This window comes from Cricetulus griseus, chromosome 3, assembly GCF_003668045.3.
Source record: "Cricetulus griseus strain 17A/GY chromosome 3, alternate assembly CriGri-PICRH-1.0, whole genome shotgun sequence".
NCBI lineage: Eukaryota > Metazoa > Chordata > Mammalia > Rodentia > Cricetidae > Cricetulus > Cricetulus griseus.
Genome location: NC_048596.1, coordinates 182,992,228 through 183,009,755, shown reverse-complemented (window position 1 = coordinate 183,009,755; position 17,528 = coordinate 182,992,228). Strand labels below are relative to the sequence as shown.

The window sequence follows — 17,528 nt, the reverse complement described above, 5'->3', positions numbered from 1 at the left end:
TGGTCAATGCTTGCTAGCAGGAGGCCTGTGTTTAAAGTCCAGAGCCTCCAGAAACAAAAGGTAGTCAAACACTAAGTATGAACATTTAACTAGCAACAACAGTAACTTGAATTACCAACCTTAAACACATCTTCAACACAGCGACTAAGTTCTTCCTCAGTCACCAAAATAGTTCCTGGCACCATATCACTCTCTGGAATCTCTTTGAAAATAAACAAAATTAACTCCATGACTTTTCTGAACAGAAGGCACTAATAAAAAAGTGTAATAGTAAGATAGTCCAGGTAAAACCAGAAAATCAACATTACCACTGTACAATACGACATTTATACGCGATATCCATGGAATCTATGATGCTGCTGATGATATCAGATCTAAAACAGAGGACTTCTGTCTTTTTAATGGAGTATTAAAAGAGCTGGCTATGGTGGCATATGCCTATAATCTCAGCATCTGCAAAGCCAACTGAGACAACACAGCTGAGTTCAAAGCCATCTATTAATCTATAGCATAACCTTGTTTCCAAAATGCAAAACCTGGAGCTGGAGATATAACTCACTGATTAAGAGCACTTGTTACCTTTTCATAGGACCCAGGTTGTTCCCAACACTTAACTTGATTCACAACTATCTCTAATTCCAGTTCCAGAGATCTGATGCTCTCTTGTGGTTTTCTCGGACACTGCATGCATGTGGTGCATAGACATACATGCAGGAAAAATGCTTACAAACTATACAAAATAATAAATGTTTTAAAAAATGAAAATCCAAACTTAAAGGAAGAAAGAGCTCTTCAGGCATATATTTTGATATATATTGTTCTTTATGGAAGTTAAAAATGAGGCTGGGTGGTGCTGGCATACAACTTTGACCCCAGTACTCAGGAGGCAGAGGCAGGCATGGGCCACTATGCTCAGCTGGGCATTGAACCCAGAGCTTTCTGTTAGCTGAGTATGCACTTCCCACTGAGCTATACTCCAATTCAAAATCCATGGAGAGGGAGCTGTCTTTGTTGGGACAGTTTCACCCTGTAGCCCAGGCTGACCTCAAATTCATGATCCTCCTGCCTCAGCCTTTCAAGTGCAGGATACAGGAATATGCTACCATCTCAAAGGTTTCCTTTTTAAAGTTTATTTTTTTATTTTTAATTATGTGTATGCATGTCTGTATGTGAGAACAGACACCCACAGAGGACAACGGCTCCCTTGGGGCTAATGTATGACCAGCATGGGTACTGGGAACTGAACTTAGGTCCTCTGCGGTGGCAGTAAGTGTTCTCAACTACTGGCCCATCTCTTCATCCATTCTCCAAACCCAGAAATTCTTTGGTAGTTGTGCTGCTTCATACATACCTGGGAAAGAGAATACCATAATGCAATGCACATGTGGAAGTCAGAGGGCAAATTGGAGTCAGTTCTCTCTTTCCACCCGCTGGGTCTCAGGGTTGAAATCAGGTCATCAGGCTTGATACCAAGGTCTTTACCTTCTGAGCCTTCTTGCAGGCTCCTTAAAGACTGATAAAATGTGGTCATTCATAATTGCCACAGAGGGCTGGAGAGATGGCTCAATTGGTTAAGAGCACTGGCTGCTCATCCAGAGGACCCAGGTTCAATTCCCACCACCCACATGGCAGCTCACAACTGCCTGTAACAGCAGTTCCAGGGGATACAATACCCTCAAACAGACAAACCAATGTACATGAAATAAAAATAAATAATTTTTTAAAAAACTTGGCAAAAAGGACTGAAAATGCAGAAACAACATGGAAAACAAAATAACTATAAGAAAGCCTCCTCTTCAAACTTTTTCAATGGTGATAATACAGGTATGTAGGACTGGGCACATTCTCATCAGCCTGGTGGCACAGAGGCTGAGACAGACAGATCAGAAGTTCAAGGCCTGCCTGGATGAGTTCAAGGCCAGTGTGAGTGACTTGGGGCCTGTGGTTAAATTTCAAAAAAAAAAAAGAATGTGTGTGTGTGTGTGTGTGCGCGCGCGCACAATACAGTTCAGTCATAAAACACTTGCCTAGCATCACAAGACTCTAGGTCCAATCTCCCAGCACCACCAACCCCTCAAAAAGAATTAGTCATTTGCTTACTTAGTCCCTTTTGTTACCAGTAGATCATATATGCAAAACATATAAATAATGCTGCATATGTAATACAACACAGGAAGAAAACCTGTTCCTGGAAGGAACAAACAGGGTCCAGGACAAGCCCTGACAACATTGTGTCCTGTGAAAACTTCCAAGTGTGATCACTGTTCAATAGTCAAGTAAGAAGCTGACTGTGTTTTCTTTCATTTTTAAAGTCACATTTACTTATTTGTATGTACACCCCTGTGCTATGCTCGCCTGCCTACCACAGCCCACATATGGAGGAGTCAGAGAACAATTTCTTCTACCAATTGGGTCCTGGAGACTGAACACAAGATGTTAGGCTTGGCAGCAAGCACCTTTACCCACTGAGTTATCTGGCTGGTCCTTTTTTAAATTCAGAGGTTTTTTAAAAAGTTTTTTGAAAAGACAGAAACTGACATCTTTCTTGGAAGATTTATGCTGAAAGATTTAGGAGTGATATGTCATCACGTCTACAACCAACTCTCAAATGTTCCATAAAAAACTACATTCATGTGTGTAGAAAAAAATGAATCAAATGTGACCAAAATGGGAACAGTTGGAGACTCTGGTAAAGTGTGTCCGAGTGACTAAATATTCTCTTCTTGGAACTTGGGCAAGTAAAGTTTTCCAACTAAAAAACTAGGCAAGGGGAAGGAAAATAGAAAACTCTAAAAGACCCCAGACTTAAACCCTTTAAGTTTAAACTGTAGGGAGAGGGGCACCCCAGCTCCCGCCCTTACCTGCTGTGGTCAAGCATCGATGCAAAGGAGCTAGCATGGGCTGAAGCAAATACTTTGAGGCCAGTTCTGGGCGTTCACTCGACATAGTTATGAAGGTGGTAGTGGCCACTCTTTGAAACTGCCGTGCTGTCAATTTATCTTGAAAATGGAATAAGTCCAGAATCTAGAATAAAAATCAACAGCAAATAACAGAAAAGGCATTTATATTTTTTAATTTTTAAAAATGTGTTGGGTATTTTACATGTATGTGAGTCTGTATATCACATGCATGCTGTGCCATGGAGGCCACATCAGATCCTCTGGGACTGGACTTCTAGAGGGCTAGTTCCTATGTGAATATTGAAAATTAAACCATTGTTCTTAACTGCTGAGCCATCTCTCCAGCTCAAAAGAGCATTTATTTAAGCCAAAATTATAAATCACTGCGAGACTGCTGAATACTGAGTTGACAGAATTGTTTTAATTTACCAAACATCAAAGGGTATGAACTAAAGAGGCTATTGGTGGTGGTGATGGTGGCAGGTTGGGGTTTTTTTGTTTTGTGTTTTGCTTGGGGGTCTTTGGTAGGTCACATGTGAGACAGGGTCTCACTGTAGCTCTGGCTGTCCTGGACCTTGTTATGTAGCCCGAGAGCAGAGATGTATGTATATGTACACCACTGTGTACAACACAAAGATCCATCTGCCTCTCCTGTCCAAGCACTTGGACTAAAGTGTATGCCAGCATCTGTGGCCAAGATTTATTTTTAGTGTGTGTGTGTGTGTGTGTGTGTGTGTGTGTGTGTGTGTGTGTGTGTGTGCAAGCATGCATGTATGTGAGTAGCCTTGAGGGCTAGTAGAGAATGTCAGATCCTCTGGAACTGGAGCTACAGGGTTTTGTTAGTGGCCTGATATGGGTGCTGGGAACAAACTGAGTCCTCTGAAAGAGCAGCAATCACTCTTAAGCATCAGCCATCCTTCCAGCCTAGTTTTTGCTTTTTTTTTTTACCATGTTAATTTACTGCATTTAACACTTAACACAATTTACCTTAAAAACCAAAAACATGCAACAAGAGATAATGAACCAGATGAAATTTTGGTGAGGCTTTTCTTAATGGTGAAATTCAAACTCAAGAGATCTGCCTGCCTTGATCTCCTCAGTTCTTGGATTATAAGTGGGGCCACGATGTCCAGTTGGTGAGACATTCTTAAACCTAACAGTCATATTCTTCCACCGGTTTTTAATTTACTTATTAAGTGCACCCCTTTAATCCCAGCACTCCGGAGGCAGAGGAAGGCGGATCTCTGTGACCAGCCTGGTCTACAGAACAAGTGCTACACAGAGAAACCCTGTCTCAAAAACAAAAACAATAAATAAAAAATAAAAATAAAATAAATAAAAATCCCAGCACTTGAGAGGCAGAAGCAGGTGGATCTCTGTGAGTTTCAAGACATCCAAGGCTACACAGAGAAACCCTGTCTTGAACCCCACCCCCAAAAGAAGAAGGGCCTGGGGCTAGAGAGATGGCTCATTGGTTAAGAGCACTTACTGCTCTTGCAGAGGACCTGAGTTTGGTTTCTAGCACCCACATTAGTCAGCTCACAACTGTGTTGTTCTAGTTTGATTTTCTGTTGCTGTGTTAAGACTCTGACCAGGAGCGACTTGTGGAAGGAAAGAGTTTATTATAGCTTAGAAGAGACATAGTCTATCATCAAAGGAAGTCACATCAGGAACTGAAACATTAATCATGGAGGGAGTAGAAACGCTCCTTAATGGCTTGCTCAGCCTGCTTTCTTATACAACTGATGACCACCTACTCAGGGGTAGCACCACCCACAGTGAGCTGGGCCCTGCCACAACAGTCATTAATCAAGAAAATGCCCCATAGATATGCCCACGGGCCAGCCTGATGGAGACAATTCCTCAGCTGAGGTTTCCTCTTCTAAGGAGACTCTAGTTTGTGTCAAGCTGATAACAAACCAGTAAATACCAGTAACTCTAGCTCTAGGGGACAGGATGGGCATGGGTGCATGCATGCCTGTGTGTGTAGAAGGAGGAGGAGGAGGAAGGGGAGGAGGAAGAGGAAGTGGTGGTGGTCCCCACCAGGCACAGTAGCTTACAACTGTAACCCCAGCATTAGGGAGGCTAAGACAGGAGGATCACTGTCAACCTAGGTTGTATATTGAGTTCTGGGCCAGTCTAAATTCCATCAATCCTGTCTCAAGCTAACAAACAACTTAAAAAGAGAGTCACAGCCAGGCAGGGATAGCATACACCTTTAATCCCAGTACTTGGGAAGCAGAGGCAGGTGGATCTCTTGAGTTCAGGCCAGCCTGATGTACAAAGCTACACAGAGAAAACCATCTCTAAAAACAAAAACAAACAAATAAATAAAGAGTCACTCACTAAACAGCAAAATGAAAAACTATATTGTTCTTCCTTCACTTTTAGAATATTAACTGCCTTATATGTGAATTAACAGACATGCTTAATGGATCAACAGTAACAAGATGATTTACCTGTGGGCAGATGTCTTTGTAGTAGCTCTCTGGGGAAAGAGACTGCTGGGGACAAGAGGCCAGAATCTTTGCAATCAAGTCACATTTCTTCCAGTCAGCTGCTGTGGCCTCAGCATCACTCCCACCAGCAGCACCCGCTGTAACACGGAAAGAGACATCAAATGCGCATAGCAGTCCCCATTAAAGTGTATGTGATGAATCTGCCTTAAAATCTGGGGTAAGAAATGTTTCTTGGGCTGGAGAGATGGCTCAGAGTTTAAGGGCACAAGCTGCTCTTCCAGAAGTCCTGAGTTCAATTCCCAGCAACCACATGGTGGCTCACAACCATCTGTAATGAGAGCTGGTGCCCTCTTCTGGCCTGCAGGGATACGTGCAGACAGAACACTGTATACATAAATAAATAAATCTTTGAAAGAAATGTTTTTTTTTCTCTACTAGAAACACTTTTTTTATATTTCATTTATTCTTTTATAATTTCAAAAATATAAAAAAAAATCTTCTTTGATCAAAATGTTCCCATTACCCCCTCTCATAATGTCTTCCACCTCCCACTGAAACTATTTCCTCTGAAAATCTGAGCTGGGTGTGGTGGTGCACACCTGCAAACTCTCCTTGGGAAACTGAGACAGGAGTAATGTAAGCTTGAGGCCAAACTCGTCCACAAAACAAGTTTCAGGGTAGTGGGATCTACACCTCCACACTCTATGAGATTTAAAGGCAAAGGCTAGTGATTCACCTTTGACTCTCACTCAAAGAGAAACAGATACCAAAGTAACAGAAACATGTTATTTCTTACCACCTGCTCCTTCCAAAATGCCCCGGACTACTGCCTGAACACCGTTGGGTCTCATCAACCTTTCGGAGAGCAGCTGCCCACACAGACGCCGGAGCCAAGCTGGGGTGTGACACCTAAGCTGTGTCTTTACATCTGTACAGGTCTGACAAAAGGGTGGTAGAGTTATAAACTGAGCATCAATGAAACATATACAGTATGAAGACACTGGCTTTTATTTTTGTGTTGGTGGATCATATGTTTAGCATATCCAAGGACCTAAATTTGATCATACCCACAGAGAGAGAGACAGAGAAAGTCTGAAATACTCCCCCTACCCTCTCTCTGTTCAGTGCTAGTAAATGAACCCAGGGCCTTTTATGAATGGTAGGCAAGCCCTGCCCAGTCTGTCAGTTTTCCTTTTAAAATAAACAAGAACTTTCTCTTTTACAAAACCTTCTTCAGCATTACATTTCTGAATTGTTTATTTGCTCTCTCTTCCTCTTGAATCCCTTGGAACTAAAGTTACAGGCATTCGTGAGCAGCCTGATATGGGCACTAGGATCCAAACTTGGGTCTTGAAGACTGAGCAGCAAGTGTTCTTAACTGATAAGCCATCTCTCTAGACCTAATCATATTTTTGCTATTTTTTTTAAAATAAGGTCTCACTAAGTACCCTAGCTGACCTGGAACTTGCTAGATAGACCCAGGGGGTCTCTATTCCAAAGTGGGATTTTTTTTTAATTTAAAATTTAAAATTTTATTTATTTATATCTTATGTATGGGTGCTCTGCTTGTATACCGTCATGCCAGAAGAGGGCATAGATCTTATTATAGATGGTTGTGAGTCACTTTGTAGGTGCTGGATATTGAACTCAACCTCTGGAAGAGCAGCCAGTGCTCTTAACTGCTGAGCCATCTCTCCAGCCCTCCAAAATGGGATTAATGGTGTTCACCACCATGTCAGACCTCCAATCATTTTTTCCTTGAGACAAGGTTTCTCTGGGTAGCTGTAGCTACCCTGGAATTCACTTTGTAAACCAGTCTGGCCTTGAACACATAAGAGATCCACCTGCCTCTGCCTCCTAAGTGCTGGGATTAAAGGCGTGCACCACCACTCCCAGTCTCTCCAATAATTATTTTTGAGAGAAAAAATAAACTATACTGGGCTAATGGTGAAGGTCTATAATCCTAGCTACTTGGGAAGCTAAAGTAGGAAGATTCCCAAGCTCAAAGCCTGTCTAGGCTACAGACCTGATTCAAGACCAGCCTGATTAGTTATCAAAACTCTCTCTCAAAAGAAAAAAAATAAGTATCTTCATGCCCATAATATATATTAGAATGTTTTTCAAGCAAAGGTGCTGAGACTAGAAATAGTAATAGCTCTAGTTTAAATTTCTTGAGCTCAAATATTTCATTCAAAACATAAAGTACCCAAATACTCCTGTCAAAAAAATATATTGTCGCAATAGCCAAATGTTAGTTAAAAAACAAAAACTTGAGACCAGAAAGATGGCTAATGGATAAAGGCACTAGCTACCAAGCCTGATAACCTGAGTTTGATTCTCGGAAAACACATGGTAGGAGAGAACTGACTCCTGCTAGCTGTTTCAGGACCTCTCTCCACATGTATCCCTTGGCATCCATGATCTGGCATGTAATCCTCCCCCAACACAAATAATTTTTTAAAAATTAATACACAGGCTGAGGATATAACTCAGTGGTAGAATGGTTTTATTTGTAGTTTGTTTCAGACAGGCTTTCTCTGTGTAGCCTTGGCTGTCCTGGAACTAGCTCTGTAGACCAGACTGGCCTTGAAATCACAAAGATCCGCCTGCCTCTACCTTCCAAGTGCTGGGATTAAAGGCATGTGTCACCACCGCCCAGCATGGCCTGTTTACCTGATGTGTACAGGTCCTGGGTTCAATCTTCAGCATCACAAATTAAAAAGGTCCAAAGCTAGACATAGCGCCCCCTGGCACTAAGGAGGCTGAGGCAAGAGGAGGGCCACTTGTTTAATGTCAGCCTATGCTACATAGAAATTAGCCAGCCTGAACTATAGAGTGAGACTCTGTCTCAAAACAAATATACAGCTGGGGCTGAAGAGAGGGCTCAGGGGTTAAGAGCACTGCTTGCTCTTCCAGAGGTCCTGAGTTCAATTCCCAGCAACCACATGGTGGCTCACAACCATCTGTAATGAGATCTGGTGCCCTCTTCTGGCATGCAGGCATACCTGCATACAGAACACTGTATATACGATAAATAAATCCTAAAAATAAAATAAAATATATGGGCTGGAGAGGTAGTTCAACAGCTAGGAGCATTAGCTGCTCTTGGCAAGGAACCCAGCATCTGCATGGTGACTCATAACCAATCACAATTCCAGTTCCAGGAAATCCAAGCCCCTTTTCTGACCTCTGCAGACACCAGGAAAGACATGGTGCACATGCACGAAAAACATTCACATTCATTAAATAAAATAAATATTTTTAATTAAAAACCAAAAACAAATATATGTATGCTTATATTTTTATGGGGCTTACATAATATGCACATTTAGAATTCTAACACTCAGGAGCTAGATGGCAGTAAAAACCCAAATTCAAAACTAGTCAGGGGCCGGGCGTTGGTGGTGCATGCCTTTAATTCCCAGCACTCGGGAGGCAGAGGCAGGCAGATCCCTGTGAGTTCGAGGCCAGCCTGGTCTCCAGAGCGAGGGCCAGGACAGGACTCCAAAGCTATACAGAGAAACCCTGTCTCGAAAGAAAAAAAAAAACTAGTCAGGGTGCCAGGCAATGGTGTACAACTTTAATCCCAGCACTCGGGATTATGTGGTCATAATCTTAGGAAAGTATCCATCATTCCCTTAACAAAAAGGTCTTTAAAATTATCCTGAAAGTAATATCACTTTATTTTATAAATACTTACTTTATAAACAATTATCTAAAAGATAAAATAAGAGTAGGCATTTTGACTTATGCCTGCAATCTCTACACTTGGGAGGCTGAAACAGTACGAGTTTAAGACCAGCCTGGATTACATTGTGAGGGTCTGGAGAGATCGCTCAGCAATTCAGAGCACTGGCCACTCTTCCAATGGACCCAGGTTTGATTCCTAGCTCCCACATGGCGGTTCATAACCACCTTTAACCAGTTTAACCTTAGGAGATCCAACACCCACTTCTGGCCTCTGTGGACACTAGACACACATGGTGCACAGACATACATGCAGGCAAAAAACCCATACAAATAAAATAAAATGCAAAATCCTATCACTTGGGAAGCAAAGGCAGGCAGATCTTTATGAGAGGTCTAGGCCAATCAGGGCTACATAGTGAAACGTATCTACAAAATAATAATAATATTATTAAAGAAGCAAGGCTCAATTAGATGATTTTATAGGAAACTAAAGCCAGCTAACTTTCCAGGCAAAGAAGACAGCACCACACATCAACTCCCACCAAGTCCCAAGGCCTGAGTACCTGGGGAGGTCCTCCCTGGAGGATAAGTAATTCCCGGACAGCTAGTGGCTGGTAAACTTGACCCAAGATGTCTCTCAAAGACCCCCTTGATAGGGTTCTTTCCTCTTCTGTTAAAACCTAAAAGAAATGTGCACTTGGATTTAGTGGAATACAGAGCAGGCAGAGAACAGAAGGTAATGTTTACTAAAGCCCAAGAGGGGAGAGGAAGAAGGCATTCCCTTAGTCCATTTGCATAAAGGAGGCTGTGCTCTGCAAATACCCCTGGCCCTTTCTCCATCTCTCACCTGCTCTGTTCCAGGCAGGAGATGTGCTCACCTACTGGTGACTGTGGAATATACCTGCTTGCTGTCCACTGAGCACATGCAGCTCAGCCTGCTCCTCTTCTCTCAGTGGGAGTGAGAGAGAGCAGATGTGTATCCCCTGTCATGGTGCAGATGGAGCCACAGTTTTCCAGGGCTCCTGAGACTGGATGAGCAGTAAGTGTGTCTGACTGGAGTGCACTGATAGAATTCCATCTTAATTTAAGATCTCTCCTCACCAGCAAAACCAGCCAGATGGTGGTAGTGCACGTCTTTAATCCCAGCACTTGGGAGGCAGAGGCAAGCGGATCTCTGAGTTCGAAGCCAGCCTGGTCCACAGAGTGAGTTTCAGGGCTACACAGAGAAACCTTGTCTCAAAAAACCAGAGAGAGAGAAAGAGAGAGAGGGAGAGAGAGAGAGAGAATCTTCTGCACCTCTGTCTTTATGAACAACAGTGGTGGTAATTTTACTTCACTGTGGAATTGGTTCTCTCCCTGTACCTTTATGTGGGTTCTGGGGATTAAAGTCAGGCACCAGGTATACATGCAAACATCTCTACCTGATGAGCCATCTTGCCACCCCCACATTTTGACTTTTCATATCCTACTCTGATGACTAATTTTTCATGCATTCAGAACTTAACTGTCAAAGAGGGATGGAAGTCACTTCAGGTACTCTCAATGCCCAACAGTACCATTCCCTCAGGTATTTACCACTAATTACCACGTAATACACTGTGCCAGATGTGTGTGCTATGCAGAGCAGCTTCACAATGTACAATTGTGGGATGTCCCTGCAACTCCTGAGCCAGCCTTCATACTTGGGTTCTTTGAGTATGTTTGACTTTTTTTCTGTCTTGCCTGAGACCCTCAGGACACTGAAGGGCCTCAAAAACAATAACAAGACCCCCACCTCAGGCTGTAGACACTGCTGGTTGTACCAATATGCATTACCCTGAAATAAAGAGCAGGTGCTCTGCTCTGGACAGTTTAGTGACACTGCTTGGACATAGTGGCTTTTAGGTAAATACTTGAGAAGTGGTATGCTAGGGTTACTATTGTTGTGATGAATGACGAACACAAAGCAATGAGCGCAAGGGTGACCCCATCAGGTGTAAGAGAAGTGACAGCATAATGAGGCAGCACTGGGGCATCGACTCATGCTGTGTGATACTTGACCCATTTATATTTTAATGGCAGCATCTCTAGCTGGCTCTTGAGACTGGTCCACTAGGGAAGACACAATGGAGTACTACTTGTAAATCTGATCTCCTCAATTATTATGTAAGCTATATAAAGAGAAAGACTGTGTCTATTCTAGTTTGCTTTCTGTTAATGTGATAAACAATGACCAAAAACAAGTTGGGGAGGAAGGGGCTTATTTGGCTTACATTTCCAGGTCACTGCTCGTCATTGAGGGAAGTTAGGGCAGGTACTAATGCAGAAACCATGGAGGAATGTGTTTACTGGCTAGCTCTCTGGTTCTCTGCTCAGCTAGCTTTTGTATGCAGCCTAGGATCACCTGCCCAGAGATGGAACAACCCACAGTGCACTGTGTCATCCCACATCAATCATTAATCAAGACAATTCCTCACAGATATGACCAGGAACAAATCTAGGCAAACCTTGAATTGAGACTCCCTTAAATGACACTAGGCTGTATCAAGTTAACAGCTGTAGCTAACTAGGACAATGTCTTAGGCTTTATTGCCTCCACACAAATTCTGTGGTTCAGACACCAGCTGCTACTCAACTGCTCTCTGAATAGTACATTCCCCCAACATCTCCCATCCAAGTACTAACCAGGCTTAACCTCCACCTATCAGAACAAGATCCAGTGCATTTGGGTGGTATGGCCATAGACACCCCCCTCCCACATCTAATACAATAGTGACTGAGTTTTGCATTCTTTATCTCATTGAACCTCCTAAGAAAGAAGGCATAACTTGTTTAGTGCTAACATTAACTATTTTCTGAATAACACTAGTGAGGACTGGGTTGGGTACTTCGTATACATCATCATTATCCTCACAACCATTATGCTCACTTCCAAGGTTTATATTAGTATATTCATTTTATAAAAGGGCTGGTGAGATGGCTCAGCAATTAAGAGTTCTCGTTGCTCTTCCAGAAGATCCTAGTCTAGTTCCCAGCACCAACATCCAGGTGGCTCACAATAACCTATAATTCCAGCTCCACAGACACATACTATACACATAAATAAAAAAATAAGTTAAATAAAAGAGTAAATAGACATTCAAAGAAATAGCCTGAAATAGCTATCCCACAAAATGACAAAGGACAGATGAAATAGTGAAATGACCTCTTGAAGTCTCCAATAACCCATCTCCCAAAAGATTACACTCTGGGTACACTTTGGCATTAGAAAGAAATTCTAAATCTTAGCCTCTTCTGTACATTTACCTCTTCCACAGGTGCTGGTGTTTTTCTTTTGATTGGGCAGAACCCCAGCTGGCACAGACCTGCTGCAATATCCCCAAAATGGCGGCAGAAAATCAGGCTTCCTAGAGATGCATGCTGAGCCAGATCTAGAAGGACCCTGCAGCAGATGTAGAGTCTCCGGGTGGCATGGGGGGCAGCCTCCAGGCATACTACATCTTGAACAACAGCTCCAAACTCAGTCCTGTATCTCAGAGGGACTCCCACACCAGGCATGAGATAGGGGCAGACACCCAAGGTAACTACAAACTGCAGAACCGACTGGACAGTCTTCTGTTGGGAGACGCTAAGTGTATCCGGACTGAGGGCAGGAGCAGCTTCTGGAGTCCTAAGGTTAGGTGCATCTGGACTGAAATCAGCTACAAGGCGGGTCATAGTTTCCTTCAAACTCAGCAGCAGCAACAAAGTTTGAGAGGTGAAACTCCAAGTGATATCTTCAGAGTTCTGCAGCCACTCAGCCTTATTGGCAATTTCATCTCTTAGGACTTTCAGCTTCTTCCACTGATCATCCTTCAGAAACTTGGCCTCCAAGGCAGACAGGTTAGATTTTAGAGTCTCCAACAAGACATCATGTTTTGTATTCTGTAGTGAACTTGAGCCTGATCCTTTTGAAGGAGAACAAAAAGGGAAATAATGAACAAAGAAAACAAATGGCACTTCCTTCTGTATGGAACATATTGCCCACTCCAACCTGGAGGTGGCCAGTAAAGAAGGGAAAAATTGGGGTGCTGACTATAAGATTGTTAGGCAGCTGAAAAATTCCTTTTGTGGGAGAGTCTTGTTCGTGATGCTGAGGACTGACACAGGCCCTTACACATACTATGCAACTGTTCTGCCACTGAACTGCAATCCCAACCTCAAACTTTTTTTTTAAAGGTTTATTTATTTGTTATGTATACAGTGTTCTGTCTGCACGTATCCCTGCAGGGCAGAAGAGGGTACCAGATCTCATTACAGACGGTTATGAGCCACCATGTGGTTGCTGGAAATTGAACTCAGGGCCTCTGGAAGAACTCCACCCCTCCCCCCACAATCTCAAACTTTTAAAAAGAAAAAAAAAAAAAATCTATGGGCTGGCAAGATGGCTCAGTAGTAAAGAGTGTCTTCTGCTTGCACAATCATGAGAACCTGTGTTTGGATCCCAGCATCCATATAACAAGCCAGGCATCTGGCCTATGCCTATAACCCTAGTTCTAAATGGGGTGGAGACAGGAGGGTTGCTAACCTGACTGACTTCAGCCTAGCCAAGAAAAACATGAGCCCTAGAATCCAGTAGAGACCTTGCCTCAAAAGAAAAAGCAGAGAGAGATTTAAAAATGGGGGGGGGGGGATATGACTTGATGCCCTCATCTTGCTTCAGTACACACATACACACAGGCACATGTACCAACATGTGTGCATACATGAGTGCACACACACACACACACACACACACACACACACACACACACAAATCTAAAATTTTTTTCTTAAAAAAATAGTGAGAAACAGTTGAACACAGTGGTTCATAACTGCAATCCTAACATATGGGAGACTACAGGATTACATAGAAAGGTTGCCATGAGATAGGGGTTCATCTGGGCTATACATGAGACTTATAGGTGAGGTATGGGGATATTGATATGAGAATCAAAATAACAAGAGTTTTGCAGTATTTCTGTCTCTGCTTCCCCGGCACTAAGATGACAGGTACAACAAACTGCTACCCTCAGCTTTTTGTTTTGTTTTTTGTTTTTCTTGGCAGGATTTTTTTTTTTTGTTTTTGTTTGTTTGTTTGTTTTTTGTTTTTGAGACAGGATTTCCCTGTGGCTTTGGAGGCTATGCTGGAACTAGACCAGTATGGTCTTGAACTCACAGAGATCCACCTGCCTCTGCCTCCCGAGTGCTGGGACTAAAGGTGTGAGCCACCACCACCTGGATTAGAAAGGGTTTTTCTGTGTAAAAGTCTTGGCTGTCCTGGAACTCTCTTTGTAGACCAGGCTGGCCTTAAACTCACTGAGATCCACCTGCTTCTGCCTCCCAAGTGCTGGAATTAAAGGCAAGCACCACTATCGGCCAGTATCCTCAGCGTTTTTTGAGTGCTAAGAACCAGAACTCAGGTCCTCACGCTTGTATAGCAAGCATATTACCAAATGAGCCATCTGCCCAGGTGTTTTCCTTTTTTCACTTAATTATATTTAAATCTTTTCTGTGGTAAATCACATTGCTTCTGTACATAAAAGATACTTAAGGGTTATAAAACTAGGGCTGACCAGGCAAGTATTCTGACCCACTAGCATTAAGATATGGTTCTTTCAGCAAATGCACACCTAAACAGAAAATGTGAGTTTGTAGCCACTAACCATTCAGGTCAACAACCAATCTCCCCATGACTCCCTGTGGTATATGATTTCTTCTGCCAGGTGTGAAGTACAAGGAAGTGACTTAAACCAAGAGCTTGGTGGGGTTCTGCAGGAGCCTTATGATACAGAAGTCTGCCCTGCCCTCTACTGGTAACAGTGATGAAATAAAATACCTGAAAATGTTGGTTCTTTCTTCAGCAGCAAACCCCACAACCCCAGCTTGGTTTTGAAAAGGTCTTGCTACATAGCCTGGACTGGCCTCTGCCTCCTGAGTTCTGGGATTAGAGGCACACACCATGTCTGATACTAAAGCAATTCCTAAAATGTGGCATAAAGGACCCTGGTTGCTGAGAAGTCTGAAGGGCAAAACAATTCCATAATAACTGTCCTAGTTTGCTTCTATGGCTGTGATAAATAAACACCATAACCAAAAGCAACTTGGGGAGGAAGAGGTTTCATTGATTTAAAGGTTAGAATCCATCATCTGAGGATGCCCAGGCAAGAACTCGTGGCAGGAACCCAATAGCTACAATTGCTGAACAAGGGATCTCTCCCTTAATAAGTTAAAACAGAGGACCCAAGTTCAGTTCCCAGCACCCATGTCAGGTGGCTCACACTACCTATAAACTCAGCTCTGGGGAATCTAACACTTCTGGTCACTCCCAATGCACTCACATGTACATACCCACATACACACATAACTTAAAGTAAATCTTTTTTTCTCTTAATATGGGAGATGGAGGGCAGTACATTCGTTAGGATGACCACCTTGAAAGGACTGGAGTTCAAGTCCCCGCACCTACATGACAGCTCACAACTGCCTGTAACCCCTGTTCCAGGTAATCTGACACCCCCCTCGGACCTCTGAGGGCTCCTGCATGCATACGGAGCACATAAACACACTCATAGAAATAGGCACACATACATACTCATAGAAATAATAAAATCTATCTTGCCATTGACTTTTTGTTTTGCTTTGCTGTTTTTTCAAGACAGGGTTTCTCTGTGTATCCCTGGCGGTCCTAGAACTCGATCTGTAGACCAGGGCTGGCCTCAAACCCACAGAGATCCTCCTTTCTCTGGCTCCAAGTGCTGAGACACCGATGCGCAGCTGCCACTGACTCTTAATTTGGGACAGTATTGTATATTTACCATACTTTTGTTGAAGGAAACTGAACTCTGCCACTTACTTTTTACTTTGGGCAATTTCCAATGTACCTGGGCCTTGGTTCCTTCCTCTACAAGTAATATGTTAGGAGGTTGTTGTGAGGACTAAATGATAAACACATAAACTGAACACTGTGGGGACTGATACTAGGCTTTCATCTATTATTAATTTCTTTTCACTTCCCACTAACACAGTATAATGTTCAGGATCGACGTTTGAGACTGAGAGCATTCACCTCACATGTGCCTTCACCTTGATAATTTGGCATACCCCCATACATTGTGGGAGCCCAGCTTTGTAGGGCTACAGTCGGAACTGGGCTACAAAAGGATCCGACTGAAGACCCCCGAAGACGGGCTCCCACAATACATACTGTATTTATAAGTAGGGCTTTATTTCTTACATCCTTCCCTACTTCCAGATAGCATCAGAAGTTCTATTCCGAATAATTTGCCTTAGTCTGAGAAGGACATTGGGCAGAACTGAGTTCCAGAATGGTCAGCCCTCCAACGTGACCGCGTGATTTGGGGCGTGAGTTCCAGAACAGCTTTAACTAGAGAGTGATACCCTCTCTAAAAAAGAAAGAAAGAAAGAAAGAAAAAGCAAGAAAAGAGAACGAGGTGAATGGTGATGCCTGCCTAATCCAAGCACTTGAGAGGCTGAGGGGGTCAAATCACCACAAATTGGGACTCAACAGTAAATGGCAGCGCAAGGTTTCACCATTCCCTAGGTCCCTTCAGATTCTAAATTGGGAAGGGTCAACTCAACACAAAAGATTAAAGGTCACCGTATATCCATAATACCAGAATGGAAACCCCCTAAATATCTTCCTCAAATTCAGCCAAAACGCCCCTGCTCCGCATCTCTGGTCACTTGGTATTTTGTACAAATCTCTAGCGTGCCCATCAGGCCCGGAGCCCTCAAGCGGCTGAGACCTCACATGACACCTGTCTGAAGGTGTCTCCATCCTTCCACAGTCCGGGCTTCCGAGCGGGGCAGATTAGAGGACCCGAGTCGCTCAACAGTGAAGCGTCCAAAGGACCTCGGAAGGCCCTGCGGGAGCATTAGTTTCCTTAAGTTTTAAGTGGGCCCAAACGCACCCAGGAGTGGGGGAGAGATCCCGGGAGGGCCTGAGGGGAACAAGCTGTGGGGCCAGGGCCAGCCTGGGAGACCCGCGGCCCCGCGAGCCTCAGGTCCAGCCTCGCGCCAAGATTCGTTCTCTCACCTCCCGGGCTCAGCAGCAGCTTCAGCGCTTCCAGAATCCGCTCCAGACCACATGTCTCCAGATCCCCACTCGGCGCAGCCGCCGCCGGCTGCGGGGCCGCCATGATAGGAGAGGAGCTCGCCTTCTGAGATGCGTTCAGACGCCCTGGCGGACCAGCGTGGCCGCCATGTTGAGTGTGGCTCAAGGCGTGCCCGAAGCCTGGGCGGGGCCTGCTCTGTCGGAAACGCCCCTTTCCAGTTCCTTTTTTTTTTTTTTCTTCCCCTCCTGGTCTCCTTTATTCCTCTGAGCATGATGAGAAACAAAATAGTTTCATGTGTTGTTTTCTCAGAGGACCCAAGTTCAATTCCCAGAACCGGACACCAGCCAGTAAACCCAGGTCCATGAGGAATATAATACCTCATGTGCTCACACGTGAACGCATAA

At 43.7% G+C, this 17,528-nt stretch overlaps 1 protein-coding gene across 1 annotated transcript in view; it reads right to left on the bottom strand.

Annotated features, from left to right (window-relative positions):
- Nucleotides 1–17,297, bottom strand: part of Tango6 (transport and golgi organization 6 homolog) — a 173,700-nt gene extending 156,403 nt beyond the window's left edge. Inside the window, exons 1-7 of the mRNA XM_027405927.2 lie at nt 17,106–17,297; nt 12,335–12,975; nt 9,613–9,729; nt 6,156–6,297; nt 5,360–5,496; nt 2,862–3,024; nt 120–202 (exon numbers count right to left, since the gene is read on the bottom strand). Of these exons, the coding sequence (XP_027261728.1) occupies nt 120–202; nt 2,862–3,024; nt 5,360–5,496; nt 6,156–6,297; nt 9,613–9,729; nt 12,335–12,975; nt 17,106–17,208 (1,386 nt within the window). The 5' untranslated portion in view covers nt 17,209–17,297. The remainder of the gene's footprint in view (nt 1–119; nt 203–2,861; nt 3,025–5,359; nt 5,497–6,155; nt 6,298–9,612; nt 9,730–12,334; nt 12,976–17,105) is intronic.
- Between the last annotated feature and the right edge of the window lie 231 nt (nt 17,298–17,528).